We start from the raw sequence: 24,693 nt of genomic DNA on the forward strand, positions 1-24,693 counted from the left end.
CACACCCAGCAGAGGTATGATCTGATACCATGTTGATTTTTGGAGAAAATCTTGTGTTAGGTTAATTTGATCCCTAACACCAGTTTTATTATACTCAAATAATATGAATTACAAATATACCCTCAAGAGGGTTAAAATTACTAATTTAATAATTTCTGCACTGTATATCATGTTTTTCTGTTTGTTCCAGCCTTCCAATTGTCACTGTAGCAGATTCTTGTTTGAATCTATTCACTCCCTCTATATTGACATATCTATCTGCATGACTGGACCAAATAGTCTCTTGCTGCTTCACCTTATTTTGTCCTTAATTGATGCCAATCCTAGTTTTCCGTTTGCATATATCCTTTTATTGCCATTCGTCCATTTCAATATTTTCATTTTAACTGCCCTAGTTTTGTGTGCATGCACAGATATGTACACTAGTCCCAAATGTACTTGTATAATTCTCGCACTTGCAGGATAAGTTTGGTTATCAGGCAATATTTCCAAATAATTTTAGTTGCCTTGTGAAATTTGCAGTTGAGTCAACACTGAAGTTCTTATGCATTTATGTATGACCAGGTTGCATTGGTGGCTGTGACGAGATTCTTAGACAGCTGATAGAAATCTGTGGAACTGGTTCTCGCATGCCAGGTGTGGGTGCTTGTCCTGAGTAATTACTTGACAACATCATGTATAGTTCATCAAATATTACTGATTTATATGCAGCTTCTTGTTATTTGTAACTTTACTGTGTTAGCCAAAAGCCTTGTAGCTCAACTGGTTGGCATCTCTTAGTGTTTCCAAATGAGACATTTAGGGTTCATATCCTCTCTCCCCCAATTACAGAATTATAAAAAATATATAAATATATATAGTTTTAATGTGTTTAATATTTTTAGGATATTAATATATGTCTTTTAGATTCATCAGTGGATAGTTTACTAGGGGTTCTATTTGCATACAAATGATTTCAATCTAAGTTCAAATAAATTTAGCATTTAAAGAATCATCAATATCATGTTCCTAACTATCTAGAGTTGTTTCTCAAAAAAAAGACTATCTAGAGTTTATGCATGAGAAAACAACCCCCCCCCCCCCTTTTTTTTTAAATCAAGGTAAATAATCGTTCTATAAGATTATAAATATATATATATATATATTTATAAAGAAAAAAAAGATGAAAAAAATTTTCGCCTGCTAAAATCACCTAAAACTTAAATTACAGCTCTATAAACGTTTACAATAATTACGGTTAACAAAATCATACATTTCCGTATAGATATACAAGTAACATTAATAATTTCTCCAATGAGATCCAAGCAACCATAAAATATCATAAATTCCTCTTTAGGTATTCAACCCCATTAGCAAATTTGGGTCTCACATTTGGAATTATGAACTCCAAAAGCCGAGCCTCCAATAGAAACAAATAACAGCTCTGTATCAAATAACGAGTTATACAAATCAAATCCCCAGATATAATATTTTACAAACCAAGCATCTCAATTTAAGCATTGAACTCAAACAACTAGCTCAAAAAGAAGTATAAAGCTTGGGGATCACCGACCAAATTTAGAAGAGGCAAATAAGCAACGTAATTGAGTGTTGATCTTTACGGTATGGTAGGTTGGGATAGGTTTATGAGATTTTTGCCTGTGATTAGGCTGTGTTAAATGTAAATCATTAATGCATAGACATTAGAAGATTGTTCATGCTTGATCTTTTGACGTGCAAAGATATTCTATACATTTTTACAATGCTTGATATGTAAGCACGTATTTTTTACGCAGTAATCCCTTTATTTGTTTTGGATGTTGCCCTTCTCCCTTCTCTTCTGGCTTAAACTTCTGGTCCATTATTCATTTTTTATTTTTTATAAATTGCTATGCACAAAAGGATTAATTTGGTATGAGTGTCAAATTTTAGACTGTATATCTAGTCTGTGTCCTACTGTATGTTTCAGTTTGTTGCATGAATTTAATTAACCAAATTACATAGCATAAAAAAAGGAAAAAAGAAAAAGTAGAAGTAACTTTTAGAGAGAAGAGCTTGATTTGAAGGAACTTATTCTTATTCATCATTAAAAAATTAAAAATAAAGAAAGAAAGAACTCATTCTTCTGTTGTCCCCAAGCCAATCACAAAACTGACTTACATGTTTAATATTTTCTCCAGCAAGAGGACGAGGATCCTCTGCACCCGCCAGCAATGTCCAACAAAGTAACTCTAGGCACGGTGAGGCTAGGCGCAGTGCTTGCATATACTGCCACCAAACAGGGCATTCTTCAAGTGATTGCCCATCACAGGTTTCAGGTTCTCGAAGTGCTCAACGTCGTGGAATGAACCCTCAAAGTGGTATGCCTGCTGAGCTTCCTTTTTATTTGTTATTTATTTCTAATGAGTCTATATATTCTAAAGCAAATTGTATTATTGCTTGTTGAAATTAGTAGTCAACAGTTATACTTGCAGGTAGATGCGAGCAGACATTGAAATATTTTTGTAAGCACAGTATCTGTAATTTAATCAAAATCATTATCTTGTATGTTAGGGTAATTGTTATCTTGTGTTGGCAACCCTGTTTCCAAGACCATTATTAAATGTATTTGAGTTGTAAGTATTAGTTTCTAGGATTGTGGTTGAAGATCTGAAGACACAAGAATTAGGAAGTATTCTAGTTTAAATACAGCATTTTTACCTTTTAGATTTAATTTTTATTTACTTTATACTAGAAATTGGTGAGAAATTTTCCGTGCAGGTTGGAATTTTACTTTATACTCTGTAGGTTTTAGGAAGTTAGTTTACATAAAGTTTCAATTGAAGACTTTGATGAAGTTAATAATAACTGGTGAAAATCATTAAGAGCTTCACTCTCTCTACCCTTTCACCAGAACAACTGGAGTTTGAATGAATAATGACTAATGATTCTTTAAATAATGCAGGAGAACTGTCAGTTCCATGTAGCACATGTGGAACACCGTGCATTCTGCGAACTGCTAATACGGCAAATAACAGGGGAAGAAAGTTCTACTCGTGTCAGTCACAAGAGTGCAACTTTTTTGTGTATGTAACCCTATTCACAATGAATCTTGTCATCTTTCTCAGTATTAGCATGTCTAGACACGGACCTTATTTGAACTCTTTCATTTCCTCAGCTGTTTTTCAGTGGTTCAAATTAATTCAGCAATTTGCCTGATTCTTCAAATCCCCACCACCAACCCCCCCCCCCCCCCCCCAAAAAAAGAAGAAGGAAAGTCTGCTTTTGGTGGGAGTTGACATGATTTCAACAATTAAGCAGTTAGGAAAATTGGATTTTTGAATACATTACTGATTTAGTTCAGTTTCAGTTCCTTGAGGCTAGAAGTAAAAAAAGATTTTCATTTATTAATCTGGATGTAGACTTGTATCCTTTTCTTTTCTTTTATTATTTTTTCCCCAATTTTCAATCAAAGTTGTATAAAAAAGCTGCCTTGGAGAGTAAGATGATAATACATCTAATCACATTGGATAAATATAGATGGTGGAAAAATAAACAATTTTCAACTTCCTTCCCCCTTAAATGAATGGTTTATCTACATTCAAAAGAGATTGTTACTTAATATGATAATATTTTTTATGAATTTAGTTTTGGGTACAATTTGCTGAACTGTAAGCTTATTCTAAAGTGACAGCGAACTGAATCTTCAGTGTTCGTCAGCAAGTGACTTCAATTGAAGCATTTCCTAATAAAGCTATTACATATATGTGGCTAAAACAATTCTGCTTTTGTTGGAACCTTCATCTAAGAACTGGTTCATACTTACACATCTGGTTGCCTGTGATGCAGATGGGAGGATAACCTCAACAATGTCACTGGAGGGAATGTTCAACGTGGAAGAACAAGTGTCTCAGCATCTAATACCAGCAGGAGTGGTGGCCGCGGTAGAGGTGGTCGGGGTGGATCACGTGCTGCTACTGCAACTGCAACTTTTGTATCAGCCACTGGTGATCCTGTAACTGGCAGAAGATGTTTTGTTTGCGGTGATCCATCACATTTTGCAAATGTGTGCCCAAATCGTGGTTCTTGATGCTGTTAATATGAAGAACATTTTCAAATATCAATATATACATGGATGGTCTATTGTACATAAAAGAATCAGATTTGGTACCCATAGTTTTGTTGTTCATGGGTAGTAATTTATGTATCTTATAAATAGTGATTATCCGGTATTGTTCAATCAAAATTATACTAATAGATATCATGTATGCAGCAAATCCTTGCCCTAAAACAAATACTGTGCTAAACAAAATTAAAATGCACGTTAGTACTTCTGCACAAAACTAGCAACGCTAGAGTAAATCGTGGACTGCTTTGTTCTTCCCAAGAGTAGCATATGGCGTATACTTATGCTCAACAGAATCAAAATTTTATTGTTTTTCTTTTGACCTTTATCAATGTTCCTAAGTTCATATCTTGAAACCAGTTGATTCAGTTGTCATAAATACATAAAGGAAGGACGATTTACTAGCTCTAGTAAAGAATTCCAATTAGCAAAAAAGAAAAGCCAAAAACCAAAATAAAACGAACCATATTACCAGTCCTATTCTCTTATTACTCACAAAGTCTATTCGGGTTCAATTTTCTCTCTACTCTCATCTTCCAAGGAACTTTGGTGACCTGATACGATATGGACACATGTCCAGCATTGATGCATTGAACCTAAGCTAGCCACACCTCCAAACTATATACATATTGGACATGTCTTGCTAATTTATTTTCTGCAAAATTTCCTTTCCTCTCTGTACCTCCTATTTTCTAAATGCTTTCAACCTATCCCTAACTTCATGGACAATGTTTCCCCCACCTTCAACATATTCTGTTCTTTTAAAATGAGCCAAGAGTTTTGTAGTTTAACAGGTCGATACCTCCTAAAATTTTCAAATGTGACACCTAGCACTCAAATTCTCATCTCTCAACTATTGAATTATCAAAGAGGAAAAAAAAAAAAAAAAAGGAAAAAGGAAAAATGAGCGCTTATTCATGGCCAGATCACTTTCCATGATCACATCATGAACCCCAATGTTCCTTATGGAAACTAGATGGTTGGATACAAATGATATATTGATTCCAAAAAATGAAAAGATCTTTAAGATGTATATTTAGCAAGAAAAAGGATAAGTATGATATATATTATTAAAAAATCATATATAAGGGACTCATGACATTTGTTTTGGAATTAAAAAAAGAAAAAGAAAAAGGTACACATGATATATATTCAACAACAAAAAAAAAAAAAAAAAAAAAAAAAAAAAAGACAGATGAGTATAATATAATATTTTAAAAAATCAAAAAAACAAATAGATAAATAAATGAGGAACTCAAGACATTTTTTTTTGGATAGAAATTTAATGGACTTGTACCATTTTTAGTCTTTAATAACAATTAAAATTTGTGTGTTTCAGTTAACTCAACTGGTAAAATTTTAATTATTCTCAAAAAAAAAAAAAAAAGGTGTCATGGTCTGATAAGAAAGAGCCCTTATTAAGAGTGGGCATTCAATTTTCTTATATCATGATTTTTTTCATTGTATTATAACTCAGAACAGCTTACTTATATTTTAAAATTAGAATAACTATTAAAAACACACACAGAGCAAAAAATCTCTATTACCTTCGTCCCTTTACTATATAAAGAAAGTTGAAATTTATATATTTTTTAATAGCAATCATGGCAATAAAATAGCATACAATTTTCTATGTATACTAGCTACTATATGCTTACCAGTTTTACTTTGATTTATTTTTTCAATTTATTTTTTGGGAAATCAAATTACATGTTTGAACTCTAAGTACTCAGAATAATTTCTTAAATTGATTGTTAATTAAGATAATGGAGAAATCTAAGCATAAGCACGGGTTTAGAATTCTATGTATAAAAAAATAAATTATCTTTGACGTATATATTATTATATAATTGATTATTTCTTTAATGCCGATTAATATTTTTTGGATTAATTTTACTTTCAAGTTTGTCTTTCAATCCCCCGGCTCTGCCATTGAGGCTAATGATAATTTAAGATGCTAAGGGAGTTCTTTTTTTCATCTCTGATGATCACTGTTCCTTTCACAAAAGATAGCCTCATCTGTGTTTATTTGATAGATCTTCAGTGGTGCAGCTAGGAGTCCATCTTATTGTTCTTCGACTTGTTTCACATATATGTTGGCTTCTCTCTACATTGCAAAAGCTCATTCAAAATACCCATGGTTACTTTTGCAAATAACCCCTATTATTTTACTTAAACTTCCAGGAATGAAAAGCTCTAGTCCCAAATCTTCCATGCCATCATGATCAACAACTCCAGACCATTCTCTTTGATTACTTTCAATGACTTCCCAGTCCCAGACCAACTATCCACATTAATTAATGCATGAATAGTTGATTCCATTCCAAACTCTCTTTGTTAGTAATTCGCTTTCTTTCTAGATTCACTTTGGTTGGTAATAAGTCTTTGCATGCACGCCATGCAAACAATTTGAAGCACTTTTAATAGTTGGCTGAGTGAAAGATTAAGTTCTTTCTTTTCAGATCCACTACCTGCTCCCCTTTAATGATTATGTGCTTTGCTTCTTCCAAAATGCATGCTAGCTTCTCTATGTCTACAATACTTTCTTTTTGATTTATTATGGTTTCCGAAAACGAAGGAGCCTTCAAGACTTGGTATACCAGGAGGGGTTCCACCCTTGGTCCCTTGATTAGCTAGTGTGGTTATAGTTGGGAAAGTTAGTAACGTGACAGTTTTATTTTGAATTGTTGTATTGACTTATGTCAGCCTTGAAAAAACATGGATTGACTGGTTATATCATATATGTTGGATTGGCTAGTTATATTTTGGATTGGCAAGTTATATTTTTTTTCTCTTTGGGGGGTTGGGGTTGCTTAGCTAGTGTGGTTAATATTTCAAAAAGTTTGTAACGTGACAGATCAGTTATTTTGAAATGTTTGTACTGACTTTGTCAGCTTTGAGAAAATTTGGATGGGCTTGTTGCCTTTGGGATCCGATTTACGTAAAAGATATTTGCATTTTATCTCTTTCTTTTTTCTTTTTCTTTTTCTTTTTTTTTCAAATAATCTAATTCTTAGCTTTTTTGAAATAAACTAGTTATTATTATTTTTAAATATATTTAACATAAAAATTACCAAAACTATCTTTTTTGATAAATGTAACACAAATAATCTACTGAAAATAAGCAAAAGTCAAAATCTATAACATACATATGTCTCCCTACACCAATTTCTACAATAGAAAGATAGCATATAAATTATATTGTATATATTTGTTAGGTTTTTCTAGTTTAAATATGTTTTGTTGTAATTTTTCATAGTCAAAACTTCACTTAATTCTCATATATAATGATTTTAGAAATTAGATAAAATTCAAGTACAACTTATATAAGTTTTTGTTAAATTCATAAAATAATTTAACTATAACAGTTCTAAACCAAGTAATAATTATTTTATGTGTCTAAAATGTTTATAGTATATCTTGAAAAAAAAATCAATTTATGAAATTTATTACAATTTTGTGAAAATAATATGTTACTACATAAATAATTTAAAGTTTTAACATTAATTATGTTCTTTGTACTTATTTTCTTAGAGAGAGAGAAGTTTTAGGTGGGGCCCAGGGATGTCCACCCTTGGCTTTTCTGGTTATATTTTTTATTATTGACACGAATGTGTTTGTTTGGACCATGTCCACGTTTTGGACATTTTGCGTTTCAGGCTTTTTTTTTAACCAACGCTTAATGCACTATTCGTGGAAAATGAATAGTGTATTTAGGCCAATGAATAGTATTAAATAGTAGTGAACAGTAATAAATAGTAACCAAAAATTATTTTTTTTATTATTTTCAGTTTTCAGCAAAATAAGCGGTATCTAAATACATACAACTATATTCTTTTTTTCTGTTGGGGGAGTTGGTGGGGCAAGAATAATATCAGTCTATTTTCATTTTTTTCAGGTAAAAAAAAATTTGTACACCATGTTGTAGTAAAATGTATAGCTTAAACAAAAAAAAAAAAAAAAAAAAAAAAAAAAAAAAAAAAAAGTTAAATTGTTAACTGAACCCAAAAATTGTAATATGGCACCATTGAATATTAAGGTCAATTTGGTATGGGTCCTAACACAACTAAAAAAAAACTATTAATTTAATAAAAATTATTTAGGTGGCAAAGTGAGATATTTGCAATTGCCCTATACTTAAGGGGGAGAAATTGTAATTACATATATATATATATATATATTTATATATTATTTATTTATTTATTTATTATGGCCATCAAATCCAAGCCCAACAGACATGATCGATTGCTCTATTTCTTAACGTTATCTATTATTCTATCGGTGGGGCCAATCATAATCTCCATCTCCACATTTGATATATAATTTTCACTGTTAAGTGCTGTATATAAAGCCCCCATAATATAATCTCACACAAGTACCAGACAATTGAGGGCACATAACACATGAGGGCCAAGCGGTCTTTGTCTTGCAATTTTTATGGCTTTTTTGATGTCATTTTTAGTCCGGACTGTTTCTCCTCTATTGTGTTGAGAGCGTCCAGTGGCTTGTTGTAGTTTGTATCCTTTTTAATAAAAGTTTTTGATTATCAAAAAAAAAAAAAAGAGGGCACATAACACATGATTTATCTTTTTTTCCTTTCTCTTTCTTTCAATGCAGTCATAGTACGATCTTGCACATGTTTCTTTTGTCTTTCTGATTAGTGATTAGCATGGCTTGTTTTCTTGCCTTGTTCAACCTACCCGGATCATGCATATTTAACTTTACATGTGATTTTGGAGATAATAAGAACAAAAGGTTCATATTTTTGACAATGTTCTGAATGGTGGCCAAGGTGAACACGGAATAAATTTGGGGAGAAAGTGAAAGTAGGTAAGTTGGATTTGGCTTGTACCAAGTGTTTCAGTACTTCGATATGATTTGATACAGACACGTGTTTGTCACGTTCAATACAATGGAACATTGAAAGCAAACTTTTCCCGTTAAAGTTTTTTTTTTTTTTTTTTTTTTTTTTTTTTTTTTTTTTTTTTGTAACAAGATCTCATCCAAACATTACAACAAAATGTTTTTTTGGTGAGAAAAATTAAAGATGAAATTTATATTTCGTCCCCATTTATGAAAAATTAATAACCTTTTGGCCTATTAGTAGTACTGATTAGGGCGCGAAGGAAAAAGTGGGGCGCGAAACTTTGTAAGACAGTGGCACGTTCTCTAAATGCTATGGCCTATGGACATTATGCAACCACCAAAGAAAGGTAGCTTTTGTTGTGGTGGAATCATCATGGACACTATTGGTGATCTAAGAATGGAAAAAGGTGTTTAGTCCTGTGGGGATGAAGGACAATTTCACATTCTCTCTATACTGTGGAATTTCGATTTGTGGGATAGCAGTCTGAAACACTTACATCCAAAGGCCACATTGTAATCAATGTCAGCAATTGCTTGGATTTGCTTTTGTTCGATCCTCTTTGGATGGAGTTGGGAGTTCGCATATATATGAGCCGAATCTTTCTTTCTTCCCAAGAAACGAATGGAGGAATATTTGCCTAAAGACTTACCAAAACATTTCTTTTGCTTACGATATAGTATTAACCGGAAAATGTTTAATGGTCGTGGACAAAATAACCACATTAACAACATTGGAAAAGTTTTGAGGACGGAATTGATAAAATTAAAACTTTAGAAATCAAAATTATTATTATCCCAAACTTTCGTGTATGTTTGAAAATTGCTTATTTCTAATAATTTATTTGTATATTGTCAAACAAAAAAGTTAAAAATTAGTTTATTTAAAAAAAATTAAAAGTTAGATTATTTGAAATAAATCTAAGATAAAAATTGGTATGAGATATGCAAATAGTAAATAATTTAATTAAAAAAAAAAACCATCTTATAATAAGTTTCCAAATGCACACTCTCCCAAAGATTAAAATATTTCGTTTTAATTTCATTTGCGTGCATTTATTTTAATTCGTTCAAGTCAAAGATTAATGAAATTATATTTTATTGTACTATTTTATATAGTTGTCGTGGGATCTTACGATATACTTTTATAACTTTATTAATTCTCTGGCTAATTATTAAGGTGTTGTGTAAAGTAATGTAATAATTGGATTGAAGAATTAAAGCTGCTAAACCCTTTTCCTTGACCCATAATAGGTTGTGGAAAAAGAAAGAAAAGTAATGGTTGGCTAAATGTGAGTGTGGCCCAAATTTAGATCATAAATTTTGGCTACAAACTCAAAAAGAGAGAACTTGTTTCTCTTCTCTAATATTCCTTTTCATATATTATTTTTTCAATATTCTGAATCTCATTCTCGCAACCCCTTCATCAGTTTAACATGTGTGTCTGGATACAAACTTTCTCCATCTAAACAACCAACTATTTTTCTCTATAAAAATTCATGCGCCTCCTCCAAATCTGAAAAAGGTACATCTCAACCAAAATTTTATTTTAAATAAATGCTGATATGCTGAAATATTATATGAGAAGCATCATGATAGAGATTTAAAAAAAAATAAGATTGCCAATTAATTGTAACATGATAATGACACTAATCCATTAAATAAATAGCTTCGCTAAGAAAAGGCAGAGAGGCCCACAAGCACCCAGTCTGGCAGACACATCCATATGAATATATGATGCAATCTTGCGCATGTTGTGAACAAACGCACCGTCCATATAAACAGGTAATAATTAATCAGTAGAACATCACAACTTTTAGCACAATTCGTTTTGTGGCTAGTTATGAGAATTAAATATGTGAATCGACATAAATTAATCACTTTTTCTCCATCACTCACAACATGCGAACGGACAAATTGTACTGTATTTTTTGGGTTGCTAACATTTTTCTAATCAGTCACCTTTTGAACACATGAAAGGCACACTATCCCGTCCCATCCCATCTCCATCAAGTAGTCAATATAATACTATTTGCTAGCAATCAATTGCCACATTGATAGGCTGAAAATAAATTATTACATTCTCCACCTTTTAATGCTGATAATAAATGTTATACACAAATCACATTCTAGCAAAATTTTCTTGTTGTTCTTGTTACCAAACAATATTCTCTTGTTCTGTGTTAAAAGTTAAATGCCCAATGATTTGTTCGAGGAATGATGCTTCTTGAATCTTGACGCCTCCCCGTGAAACTATATTGTCTTTGGGAATTAAAAGTTATCTCTTACCACGGGTGTACAAACTTGGTGTCTCAAAGTTGGTGGGATCCATCATCCATATATTTTGAGACTTTATATGCTGTGAGACACCTAATGTAGGAGATAGTTCTTCCTCCTAGGGGTCTCCTAAATGGATTGGCCTTGTAAAATTGAACATGTAACAGTCAATGAGTTTTAACTTGCTTGAAAAAACATATAGGTTGTTTTTATCTCGCCTTGATACGTATCGACCTTTGATTGGCTTGGTTTTTGAGGAAGTCAAGTCTGCTACTCATATCATACAGCAAGTGAAGAACAAAAGAGAAGGAAGAGGCGGATTTCCAATCAAGTACAACGGTATATATTTTCTAATCACAAAATTGGGTAAATTCGGGGTGATGTGATTAGGGAGAGAGAGTACTTCATGTTTTTGCTTCCCAACGCAGAGAAACCTTAATCTTACATTTGCTTAATTTATTAGACAAAAAGTCTTGTGTTGAAACTCATGAGGAGTTGATGATTTTGTTGAGATTGATGCAAACCCAACCATTTTAGCTAGTACCTACCCAAGGACTTTGTCACGTGAGTGAGACTAGTAGTTCTCGAAATGCTACGCTAGGAGGTTTACAACAATTTAGTATGCATTTAGTTCCAAATTAAAAAAATCAATTTATTTTACAATTCAGTTTATTTTTACTATTATTTATGAATTTCACTGCACTTTTTGTACTATGTCAGCTAATTTTTACTTTTATTTATAGTACTTTTAGTAAAAAGTTTTCAATTTCAGTAAAATAAGCGGATCCCAAATATAACCTTAGTCTTTCATGGCTTTAGGCAAAACAAAGATGACTTTAAACTAAGAGAGGGGCATCACAAATGGGATTCAGATCTTCTAGACTTTTTAGGGTACTTTACTAAATAGATTTTCTTAAATCTTAACCATTCTTTAATAATTTAATGATTTGGATTTTACCATGTCAGCATTCTATTAAAAATAATTTTAGTTGTTTATTTGCAACATTATTTTATTATTTAAAAGTACTATTAGTGGAATGCTAACATGGAAAAATTTAAATCCTTAAATCATAAAATAGTGGTTATGATTTAAGGAAATCTATTGGTAGAATACCTTAGAAAATCTAGAGAATCTGAATCCTCGCAAATGAGCTCCTTATAACGTTCCTTATTTTCGTAGGCTTTTTTAGTGGCGTGATTTAAAATTTAGTAGATGATATAACTATTATTATTATTATTATTATTATTATTTGGCAAGCATTGAGAGAATAAGAATTAAATATAATTTAATGATAGATTTGTTAAAATATACTACTCTTTTTTTTTTCTTTTTTTTAGAATACTAAATATTTTAACTCACACACGCACAATGGGAGATGGGAGAAGGTTTTAAAGAAACTAACAATGGTGTATATCCAAAAGAGCCTATCAAAATATACTACTCAGTGCTCACTTCATCTCAAATTGTTGGTCCTTTATTTTATTTTGGAATGTCCCAAAATATAAGCTGCTTTCAAAAGTCAATGTATAAATTTACTAGTTTACCTTTTTGCTTTATTTAAAATGTCAATAGAATTAATACCATTCTTTCACTAGAGTTTAAATTAATGGTGCTAGTTTTGAAAAAATTTATCATTTTAATTAAAAAAAAAACACTTTACCACCGCACATCTTCTGTGTGATGGTCACTCCACAAGTATAAGTGTTTGTGGGGTGTGGGGGTAAGGCCCGGGGTTCAAGTCTCCAGGAGGGAGTTTCACACACATATACACTTAGATTAGGCTAGAGTAGAATTCTATCTTGTATAAAAAAAATTAAAAAAAAAAAAAAAAACACTTTAAATAATGTTCCTTAAAAAGTTGAATTTTCTAAAAATGGCCAACAATTTGGGACAAAGAGAGTATTAACTAATGAGTAAGTTACCGTCATAAACTATTTTACAACATATTTTACAAAATATTGATGTGACCAACCTCTTCTTGATTTCCATCTAGGCTCACCATTAATATCACTTTTTCATTTATCAATAATTACTCATCACATCAGTAGTTTGTAAAAAAATTTGTAAAATAGTTTGTGTAGGGACACGATTTTAGTTGACCCAGTCCTGGACGGTCAGGCCTTGGCCCAAAAGGTCCCACACAATGAATTTTTGTAGAGTGTGGGTTGAAGAACTCGGTCCCAGTTGGATTAAACGGTTCGTTGCATGGGCTCAGGAGATATAGAAACACGAATCAAGAAAGTGGATGTGAAGGGGGGAATTTTATTCATGGGCATGTATGCGTACAATGAAACTTCGCTTCTCTGTCCCCTCTCTCTCCCTTTTTTCTCCGTCCTCTCTCTTGAGGGACTCTTACATATTATATAGGCCCTCTTTTATCATCTAGACCTTACACTTGTTGATCATCCAAATCCCTACTCGAGCACCTGTCCCATCAGACGCCCTTACCAGTTTTTTGTGAGTTGCAGTGACCAAGGTAGCACTGTTCAGGGGTCTTCTCTTCATTAATGCGGCCAGGAGAGTAGCTGTGGTGCATTTAATGTGGTGGTGACAGCCTTTTCTGAGATATTTTGGGTCTCCTTTCTTTTTACGTGCTTGGAGTGAGGGCTACAGTAGCTGGGATGCATCGTTGACCTGGACTTTGGAATGTCCGATGAGGAATTACTCCTCGGACGTGTTCTCCTTGCTCCAGTGGGCCTGAGCAAGGATTCTGGGCCGCGACGTCTCCTCGGACGGGCCCAAAGCCCAGTCAACCTGTTATTCTGGGCCGGTCCCCACAGTTTGTATCTCTAGCATTATTCTTAATTAATTTTTTTATTTTTCTCTTTTGTGACCAAAGTATTAATTAAAAATTTTGAATTATATAATATTGTATACTTTTTATTTAAACCTAGCACATCTTAAATAAAATAATATTGTCTTTATCTATGTCATCTCTGTATTTGAGTGAAGGCAACTTCTTGCACCCTTTTAGTTATATATTCATGCAACATTAACGTCAAGATTCTCACTGGTTCTTATGAAGAATTCATCTTTCATTATTCAGGAAAAAAAAAAAAAAAAAAAAAAGAGGAAGATTTCACTTTCATTATGTATAAAAATACATTTTGCTGTACACCGCTGAGATGAGAGCAACCAAAAAGTAAACTTATTTCCTCTTATTTAATGAATCCTACCATTCATTCATAACAGTATTAGACCATGCACGCAGCACGCTCCCAAATTCCCAATCATACAATTCATTCAGAAAAATACATTATTAATGTTATTATTATTTAAACGTCAACTGCCTTGACAAATCATGGATAAATCAATATAGATTACAAAGAAGTTAAGACTTATAACCATTAAGAAAAAAAAAAAAAAAAAAACTCAACTCATAAAGTTTTTTTAATTATTTAATAAGAGATTTGGGATTTGAACCCTGCTTACTTAAAAAACTAATTAGTATCTTAGCTTGATGATAAAAAGTAATTATCATTGAAAAAAAAAAAAAAAAAAAACTCTATACCTCTAATTTTATTGATCTCCTATTTCATTTTAAGATGTATTTCAAGATGTCCAAAATATAATATTCTTTGAAAAGTTGGTAAACACCATAAGACCTATTATTGCTTTTATTTTAAAAAATCAATACAATTTTTCAATTAAAAGTTAAATTAATGAATATAGTTTTGACATTTTTTATTCAGAAACAACACATAAATTATGTAATTAAAAAAAATGAATTTTTAAAATAGAATCAACAAAATGAGATAAGGGGAGTAACAAACATAGAACTTTGATAAAAAGAAAAAAAGAAAAAAAAGGCTAAAACTATTTTGAGGTAAATCTTTATATATAGCTATGAAAAATTTTAGAATATCAACCAACTCCACTTAGATCACACTCATTTTCATAACTACATGATGTGGCTAGTTGTGAGTGGTGAAAAAATAAAGTGATATATTTGTGTGAAAGTGACAGGCAACTAGTTGTAAAAATAAGTGTGGAATTTGTTGTAGTTCTAAAATAACGCTATAACTATATACTAGCATCATCACACGCGCTTCGTGCTTGCGATGAGTTTCTTTTTTTGGGTTTACATGTTTTCCTACTAGTACTAAGAATTAACTCATGGCCTTGTTTTTCACAGGAATTTCATCCTACTTTATCTCTCCTATTTCCACATTCTTCCATTCTAAAACCTATCATCATAGACAAACCGATTGCAATAAAATAAAGTGAATAATTACACTTTTTAACCCAAAATTCTATAGTTCACAGCTACAAAATTAGAAAAAGAATGAAAAAAGATGAAAATAAAATCTATTTACACATGTAACTCACTCATATACAAAAAATAATAATTTAAGGAGAATTGGAAAGGGAAAAAAGGGAGAAAAAAGAAAAAGTAAAAGAAAACAAAACAAATAGGGTAAGAAAACGGTGCCATCTCTTGAATCTTTTTCATTGTCTGACTTCAATCTCATTTGTCCTTAGTTCCTTATTTTTGCCTCCATAAAAGTAGATATACAACAACTACAATTGATCAAATAACCCTAAAAATAGTTTTATACAATGTTTATTATTTCAAATTCTTTTCTTACAATTTCCATAACAAATAAATCAAAATCATATGAGCAATAAAAAAAAAGAAAAAAGAAGAAGAAAAGAAACAGCACTATGAGAATTAACTTGTAGAAAAAGGCTACTCCTTCCTTTGAGAGAGAAAAGGAGAGGTTTTTATTTTTTAAAGATTAAACAGGAGGAAGAGAGACATTTATTTGTGTTTGATTTGTTCAGAAGGACTAAGCAGAGGTGGAAGTGACTAATTTTAAGGGATATGGATAAGGGGTTATTAAAGAGAGAGAGACTAACGTGAAAGGGAGACTAACATGAGAGAGAAGAAAAACGACATTTTTATTTTATTTTAATTTAGCTAAAATTTAGGAGTTTTTTAAATTAAAAATTTTGCATGTCTAACCCTATTATTTAAAGTAAATTTGAGGATATTTTAGGCATCGAAAATGAAGATCTCAAACAAGTGAAACCCCTTAAATAGTAGTATAGAAGAAACTCATGCACACACACAAAATGTATATTCTTTATTCCTTGCCTTTTATAGTCTTTTTTTTTTTTTTTTTTTTTAATAATTCCTATCTTTCTAGTCATATGATCTTATTAAATCATTAAAAAAAAAAAGCGTGTAGCTTGCTTGAATTTGGCTTCTATTTAATTTAACCCCCTAAATTATACCTCATTTTACACTTACCCTGTAAATTATGAGAATGCACACTTTACCCCCTAAACTATATTATCTTTTACACTTATCCCCGTAAACTATGAGAATACACACATACTTCCCTAAACAATAACTCATAGAGAATGTGGTGTAAAGTATTACACATGTAATAGTTTAGGGAGATAAGTGTGCATTCTCATAATTTAGGGAGTAAGTATATATTTGGATAATTGAAGGGGGTAAGTGTAAAATTGGTATAATTTAGGGGGGGGGGGGTTAAAACGTAATTTAGGAAGTATATTTTTTATATTTATAATTCCTATCTTCCTAGTCATATGACCTTATTAAATCATTAAAAAAAAAGTGTGTAACTTGCTTGAATTTGGCTTCCATTTAATTTAACCCCTTAAAATATACCACATTTTACACTTATTTCATAAAATATGAGAATGTACACTTTACCTTCTAAACTATATTATCTTTTACACTTATCCTCGTAAACTATACCCTTTACACGGGTAATAGTTTAGGGAGTAAGTATGTATTCGAATAATTGAAGGGAGGTAAGTGTAAAATTGGTATAATTTAAGGGGGGTTAAATTGTAATTTTTCCAAAAAAAAAGTAAAAAGATAAAAAAAAAAAAGGAGTCAAGTGAAACAGCAAGTATGAGTGGAATTAGCTCTGTAGTAAAGCTGGCGTGGGAAGACAACCTCATTGTATTGTATTGTATTGTATATCCGCTTTTAAACCTTACTTGTTGTCTTGTCTTGGTGACAAACCAAACCATACTGTCCCCTGACAACTCCCAAAGCTATTCTTCAGCTTTGTCCAAAATTATATAATATATCTCAAAATAATAATAATAATAATAATCCAACGATCCAAAATCACCCAGTAAAAAAGAGGGTCACACGATAGGTCAAAAGCAAACGGTTTACAAGGGATTACTGCCCCCTCTCACCCCGCACAACAAAGTCCACAACCAATACAGTTTTCCTCCATTCTCCATTGTTTTAGAGAAGATTCCCATTTCTCGCAATTCCCAATACATATGCTCTTTGTTAACTTTTCAGTCTCTCTCTCTCTCTCTCTCTCACTATCCCCAGAAAACCCAAAAGTAAAAGTAAGAAAAGCACCAAACCCAAACCCAAAACCAAAACCAACAAAGCGCACACACAGAGAGAGACTTTGCTAAGAGATGGGGTTAGAAGATGGCGGCGAGGGTGAGGGTGAAGGTCAGCCTCGCACGGTGGTTGTGGGGGTGGAGTTAGACTCGCCCAGCCGAACATTGCTGACGTGGGCACTTTGCAATGTTGCACAGTCCGGTGACCGTGTCATTGCCCTTCACGTCATTGACACCCCCACTGGTCTGTGTGTGTTTTTCTAGCATTTTCTGTGAAATGGGTATGATTGTTATTAACGAGAAACTCATGGGTTTTTTCTCTTCTTTTGGTTTTGGTTTTGTAGAGAGCACGTCTGCGCTTCTCTCGCTTGCGAACCAGTTTAATTCCATGCTTTCTGTGTATGAAATTGTCTGCAAATTGAGAGAGGTGCTTTTCAATTTCCCTGTTTTTGTCTGCAATTCGAGTTTTGGTGTTTTTTTTTCTTAGTAACCAAACATAGTTGCTTTTGTTCGTTCGTTTAGGTTGATTTGAAGTTGAAGTTGATTAAGGGCTTAAAGGCCCGGAAAATTCTAGTCCGGGAGGCGAAATCTCACGGTGAGGCTACACTCATTGTGGGTGTTTCTAAACCTCGTATCGGAATCCGGCCGTCGGCCTCCCTTGCCAAGTATTGCGCCTCCAAATTGCCGAGGAACTTTTCCGTTTTCGCCGTCCACAATGGCAAAGTTTTGTTCCACAGATTGGCCAAAAACGCCGGTAAGTAAATCCCTGAGTTTGCAATGATTTGGAAGTTGGGGTGGGGGGATTAGGTATGGTAAAATGTCCAAATTGTCAATTGTTCTTCAAATACTCTGATTTTAGATGTTACTATTTTGATTCAAGATTAATGCTCATATATCTTTCTATTAGAAATTTGATGTGGGATTTAGTTTTTTTTTGTTGTTTGATAATTGTTGCAAGTATTATGGTTACTTTTCTCATAAGAAATTAGGTAGAAATGGGGAAGTTCTTTCTAAATAATGTGGGTGATGGTGCAGGGAGAGTGAATTTGGATAAGGGTCATCAGTGTCAGGTAGAATTTAGCTCGGGTTTGAAGAAGATGACGACACTGAAGAATTGCCCGAGTTGTTCGCCAGATGCAGTGTTGCGGGATAATTGTGGGACCCAATCTGCAGAAGAGTTGACTGGGGATGGTGATGATGGTGATGTCAATTTGTTGGCTATGGTACCCTACCAAACTGCTGAAGCTGTTGGGAGTTCAAGTTCCGTTGTGATTGTAGATGAACCACCGGAGTTGAAATCTGGTTGGTCGATTCTTCGACGGGTGTTTCTACCAAACCAACAATACGTGGAGAAACCTGTGAAAAAGACGTCTGTGTTTCAGTGGGTATTGAGATTACCAAGCTGGCATTCTTCTGCTGTGGTCTATCCTGACCAGAAGCAGAATAATCTTGATAAGGATGATGAGCGTTGTTCCTCACTTGATGGAGAGACTGGTGCAATTGTGCCATTTGAATCTTCCGCTGTGTGTCCTCTTTCCCCTTGCAGTGGTTTGGGTAACCTTCCTAAAGAATTGTTGGGTTTACATGAGAAATACTCATCCACCTGCAGGTTGTTTAATTACCAGGAGCTTCTGTTGGCAACCTCCAATTTCAAGCCTGGTTCGTTTGCTTTCCTTAATTTTATGGGCTTGGTTTCAAGTTTACCTCAAATTTTGGAATGTTTCTAATAAAGTTTCATTTTTTTATTTCCAGAGAATATGGTTGGTAAGGGTGGTAGTAGTAATGTTTACAAAGGGTGTCTTTCGGATGGCAAGGAATTGGCGGTCAAAATCTTGAAGCCATCTGAAGATGTGGTTAAAGATTTCGTTCAGGAAATCGACATTATTACAACTTTACACCACAAGAACATAATCTCTCTATTTGGGTTCTGTTTTGAGGATAACAATTTACTCTTAGTCTATGATTTTCTTTCAAGAGGAAGCCTAGAAGAGAACCTTCATGGTAGACTTTGCTTTTAGTGTATCTATCTGCTTGAATCAGAGAAAAAATTTACATTATATTCTCCATTTTATTTAAAGCTCATAGTGTGTGCTCTCTGAATAAGGTAATAAGAAGGATGGGAAAGCATTTGGTTGGCAAGAAAGATATAATGTGGCTGTGGGTGTAGCTGAGGCGTTGGATTTTTTACACAACGGCTGTGTGGAACCTGTGATCCACAGGGATGTGAAATCCTCGAACATCCTTCTTTCTGATGATTTTGAGCCACAGGTACTGAATTTAACTGTTTAAATTTTATCTGCTACATTATAAGAAGCTATTTATGCTCATTACCTTTCGTCATACTACTTCAGCTCTCAGATTTTGGACTTGCTGGTTGGGCTTCGACATCATCCCATGTTACTTGCACCGATGTTGCAGGAACCTTTGGGTACGTAATTTGATTTCTAGTTCCTATTTTCTCTTACTTAGTTACTTTAGATGTACAGCTAATACTCCCTTCTGTGGCAGTTACTTGGCTCCAGAATACTTCATGCATGGCAAAATGAGTGACAAAATTGATGTCTACGCATTTGGTGTTGTACTTCTTGAGCTTCTTTCAGGTAGAAAGCCAATTAGTGGCAAGGACAGCTTAGTAATGTGGGTAAGTTCTTATCTCTATGAAATTTAACTCCATTTGCAGGAGTATTGGCTGCTAATCTTGTTTCTGAACTTTACACCCAGACAAGAAATAACAACTTTGTATTTGACACACAATAGGTTGAGTCGCTGATATATAAAAAGAATTCATTTTTGACAAACAGTGGTCTTTAGAGAAGCAAACTCTTTTTTATAACTTGGAAATTATTTATTGATTGCCTTTAACTCAGTATATGTCTTGATTCATCTCAATTAATGTGGTTGATGATGATATCTAGGCAAAGCCAATTTTGAAGGGTGGGGAGGTTTCCAAATTGCTGGATCCAAGCTTGGGCAGTGACTATGACCATGTTCAGATTGAGAGAATGGTTTTGGCTGCTACCCTTTGCATTAAACGTGCACCTAGATTACGGCCTCAAATCAGCATTGTAAGTTTGCTCAATACTCGAACTTTCCACTCCTAGCAATTATTTCATATACTGATCAATGTTTTTTTCCTTCACCAAAAGGTTTTGAAGCTTCTCCAAGGTGATGAGGAAGTGACAAGGTGGGCAAAGCAACCCTGCACTTCGGAAGAAGTTGATGACTTGGATGGGGAGGCATTTCCTACCAACCTCCAATCCTATCTTAACCTGGCATTGCTAGGCTTGGAAGATGATTCACTTTCTAGCAGTGGCAGTGAGCAGAGTGTCTCATTAGATGACTATCTGCATGGGAGATGGAGCCGCTCATCAAGCTTCGATTAAGTTTGTCTGCAGAAGAATGCAATCCTGCAAGCAAACATTTTTATTTTGTTTTAATTTTTGTATATCATTTTCCTTTCTTTGTATATGCCTGTGTTTTGTAAATACAATTTTTGGTTCAGTCACTTGGACTGGGTCTCGGAAGAGTGGATCTTTGCAAGAGGTTCGACCCCATCCTGGACTTGGTAGTTTTGTTATTTCTCAATGCTGATTTTGTATTGAAAGCTGGGGTCTGTTTAGTCTTCTCGGTGGAGAGCAAATTTGCACTAGCCTGTTACCATGAGCACCAAGTCATTGCCTTCATGTGTAGTAAATATTGGGGTCTTTGTGCAGCTTCTGGTCTCACTGACTGAATGCATCATTTTCTGTTAATATGATTTTTTTTTCTTTTCTGAACTGATGTTTAAGCTTACTTTGTTTGTTTTAATGGAAAATTTTATCCAAAGATATGTTTCTGTGTTTTTCTGTATAAAGAAAAACTAGTCAAAGGAAAATTATCTTTAATTAATGCAAATCCTATTAAAAGGATGATTGAGAGATTTTTTTTCTTTAAATTCTTTTTAAAAACAACGCTACAAAACAAAGGAAGCCAACATTAATGATTTCAGCTCATTTTCAAGGTCAATAGACTCAATACCAAATACAAGTAATATAGTTTTTCAGAAAGTATAAAATGACTTTTTATTTGAATACGTAAATGTTAAAACAAACAGTGTAAATGGCACGTTTCCATCTTGAATTCAACACAACAGACAAATTTTAGTGCCAACTGGTCTGTGAAACATAGCATGACCGTGACCTTGGTCTCTTGGGTTGTATATTTTATTACTTTTTTGATAGATTTTAATTTCTTTCATTTTCTACGATATTGATATTTTAACAGTTGTTAGAGCCGCGTTAACAATTAGGGACAGAATTGAAGGGTGCATACGGTGCTACGACATATAAGATCAATTATTGTTCCTCTTTATTTTATTTTATTTTTTGAGAATCAATTATTGGTCCTTAATTGATACTAAAATGAAATTCAAATGTCGAAACGCCGTGTATATGTTTAGCTCTAAAACTAAAATTAAATTGTAATCATGGAAATGAAATAGACAATATTCATATCCTTTAATGCAAGAATCTAGATCTTATCCTTTTCTTTTATAAATTTTTATGAAAATATCTTATCTATATTTTTTTTAATAAGAGATCTTATCTAAGTAGTTTTTTTTTTTTTTTTGCTAGGTAAGTGCGGGGGATTGAACCCCCCAGCAACAGATCACAACATAACCCGGGTACCAACTTGCCTAGAGGGGCGGCGGTAATCTTATCTAAGTAGTTGGCCATAAAGTTCCCTATTAATCAAATATTCAAATATGCACGCGCGCGCACACACAGAGACTAGCCTCATCACATGCACTTTGCACGTGCGAGGAGGCTTTTTTTTTTTTTTTTTTTTTTTTTTTTTTTTTGGGTTTAGTATCATAATTTTTCCTTCATCACAATTTGAAAAAGTAGACAGGATTTTTTTTTTTTTTTTTTTTGAAGAGAATAGAATTCTTATTTTAATTAGAAGCTTTTGCATGTTTATCCAAATCCAAATTGATAATGTAAATCACCCAAAAGAAAAAAAAATTGATAATGTAATAGTTTAAAAAAGAAACATGGGATAGTTTAGCTTGACATTTATTTTATTTTTTTAACGTGGAATAAATTTTCCTTTGACTATCTAGTGGGGAGTTAATAACTGGTGTGGTGGGCCTTTTTGCATTGTTAGGCCTCAATCCCTTCTGCTACGCTGCGGCGCTTTAGTCTGAGGTAAGAGAGTTAGGATTGGCATTACTAGGGCTACGCTTCAGGCTAGCTTGTACGCAAGTTAAGCCAACTCAATGTAGATGTGCCCTGGCTTGAGTGTTGTGGGTTAAGCGTATGGCGTGGTCACAACAGGAATAACTATTGCAAGTGTTATGGTAGGAATACAGTACAGCAGGATAACTACAATACTAAACGTAATAAATAAAACTAATATCGAGGAGATAGTAAACAGAGTTACAACAATATAATACAGCAAATAGAAATAAAACTATAGCAGGGAAAGTAAATAGCTCAATAACTGAACGGTGGGCGAATCACCCAATAAAATGCGACCAGTAAAAAGGGAAAAAAACTTGTCTGCCGAGTGACAGGCTGAACTTTTCAGCAGAAGCAGACCCAAGAAGGGAACCAATCTCCATTGTGGGTAATCTTAAGAGAGGCTCCTGCCATAATAGTTACACACTTTGGAAAAATGACCTAAATGGGTTGAGCTTCGATTCTCAATCTTTTGAGAGTGGGTCCGTCAAGAGGGAGAGAAATGATGGTCTTGATGCACGCCTCTATTCCTACCGTTCACTTTCTATCTCTCTCTCTGGTTTTCTGTCCAATCTTTCTTTCCTTCTTTTATCTTTGGTTCGGTTTTTTTTTTTTTTTTTTTTTTTTTTTTTTTTTTTTTTCTTTTTGTTTTTTAGCCATTGTAAGATTTACCCTTTTTGTCCCTCAATTGCTTTTGGCTCCTTATGGGAATCCCCCCAAGATTGCACACTAGCTTGTCGGCTGCCCAGCCATTATCTATGTTCAGAATGTATTGGTTTCACCACTCTCCATTCCTAGACAAAATTACTTGTCTTGTTTATTACCTCTCTCTATTTGTTTTACCCATGTGGATAAGGATTAAGCTACCTCATCACCTACCTCTATGGCACGCATCAAGTGGTCCTAGCCCATACTCTTTTGGGGGAGATGCCATCCCAGCAGGAGATTTTCCTCAAAGAAGTTTAAGCGGAAACCCTAGAATAGACCCCCTTTTCTCCCCACCACCAAACCACACTCTCAGAATACCTTGACTCATGGCCCATCTCTCATGTATTGGCTAGGTACAAGTAGGTGGTGCCTTGACCCTTTGTGCATGCTCCACTCCATCTGAATTTGTTTCTTTATGGCCTTCACACCATTTTTGCTGCCCTTGCATTGTTTGATTTTGTTGTAAATACTAGTTGATGTTTATCTTTTGCGGCATGAAGGGTGTGTAGGCTTTTGGGTTCATATTTTCTTCCTTTCATCCCTTCCTGGACTGGGTATTGCTAGGGCAAAAGCCTTCATCTTCCTGCTGGGCCCATGCTTCCTTCTTTATGGCCGTAGGCCTTTTTGGCCACTAATCTTGCCATATCACTTGGTTGTGTCTGCTACAGTTTTGCCTTTTTTTTTTTTTTTTTTTTTTTCTTATTATCCTGTGGGCTTGCGAGCTGATGTTCCTGCCATGTCAACCCACTTCTTCATCAATCCTTTGCTCAAGACTTCCTTAGCCCACTTTCCACGTCTTTACCTCTTTTGGACTTATTTGCCAACATTCCTACCAAGCCAGCCCATTTTACTACTTTATTCCTTGGGCTTCCTTGGTTTATCTCTTTTTACTCCCATGGGCTTGTTGCTAAATTCCTTGGGCTTCCTTAGCCCTTTTACTGCACTTTCACCTCTTATTACCTTCTTTTGGGCTTATTGGTCGTTAAGCCAGCCCATTGAGTTTACCAATTTATTCTCTGGGCTTCCCCAATTCATTTACTTCTCCTTTACCTCTTATTATTCTCATGGGCTTATTACTTCATTCATTGGGCTTCCTTAGTCCATTTACTCATTCTTTACCTCTTTTTATTTTCATGAGCCTACTGGCCATCAATCCTGCTGCTTCAGCTTGTTGGGCTTGTTTTCTTATTTCT

The 24,693-nt window shown here is 33.7% G+C and overlaps 2 protein-coding genes across 5 annotated transcripts in view; both read left to right on the plus strand.

Annotated features, from left to right (window-relative positions):
* LOC115963839 (DNA topoisomerase 3-alpha) overlaps positions 1-4,222 on the plus strand; it is a 35,884-nt gene extending 31,662 nt beyond the window's left edge. For 3 of the 4 annotated variants that reach the window (XM_031083031.1, XM_031083033.1, XM_031083034.1), the window contains 4 exons: positions 565-636; positions 2,160-2,339; positions 2,924-3,044; positions 3,808-4,222. In XM_031083031.1, coding sequence (XP_030938891.1) covers positions 565-636; positions 2,160-2,339; positions 2,924-3,044; positions 3,808-4,048 — 614 coding nt within the window. In that variant the 3' untranslated portion in view covers positions 4,049-4,222. Of the gene's footprint in view, positions 1-564; positions 677-2,159; positions 2,340-2,923; positions 3,045-3,807 lie in introns of those variants that run through there. The other variant, XM_031083032.1, reaches the window with a different exon arrangement.
* A 13,165-nt stretch (positions 4,223-17,387) lies between these two features.
* Positions 17,388-21,330, plus strand: LOC115964032 (probable receptor-like protein kinase At2g42960). The gene is made up of 10 exons (XM_031083318.1): positions 17,388-17,817; positions 17,918-18,000; positions 18,096-18,327; positions 18,609-19,232; positions 19,326-19,574; positions 19,678-19,841; positions 19,925-20,001; positions 20,082-20,214; positions 20,489-20,638; positions 20,720-21,330. The coding sequence occupies exons 1-10, from the start codon at positions 17,649-17,651 to the stop codon at positions 20,954-20,956; spliced, it is 2,118 nt and encodes a 705-aa protein (XP_030939178.1). The 5' UTR covers positions 17,388-17,648; the 3' UTR covers positions 20,957-21,330.
* Positions 21,331-24,693: the final 3,363 nt, after the last annotated feature.

The sequence above is a fragment of the Quercus lobata genome, chromosome 10 (assembly GCF_001633185.2).
Source record: "Quercus lobata isolate SW786 chromosome 10, ValleyOak3.0 Primary Assembly, whole genome shotgun sequence".
Lineage (NCBI taxonomy): Eukaryota > Viridiplantae > Streptophyta > Magnoliopsida > Fagales > Fagaceae > Quercus > Quercus lobata.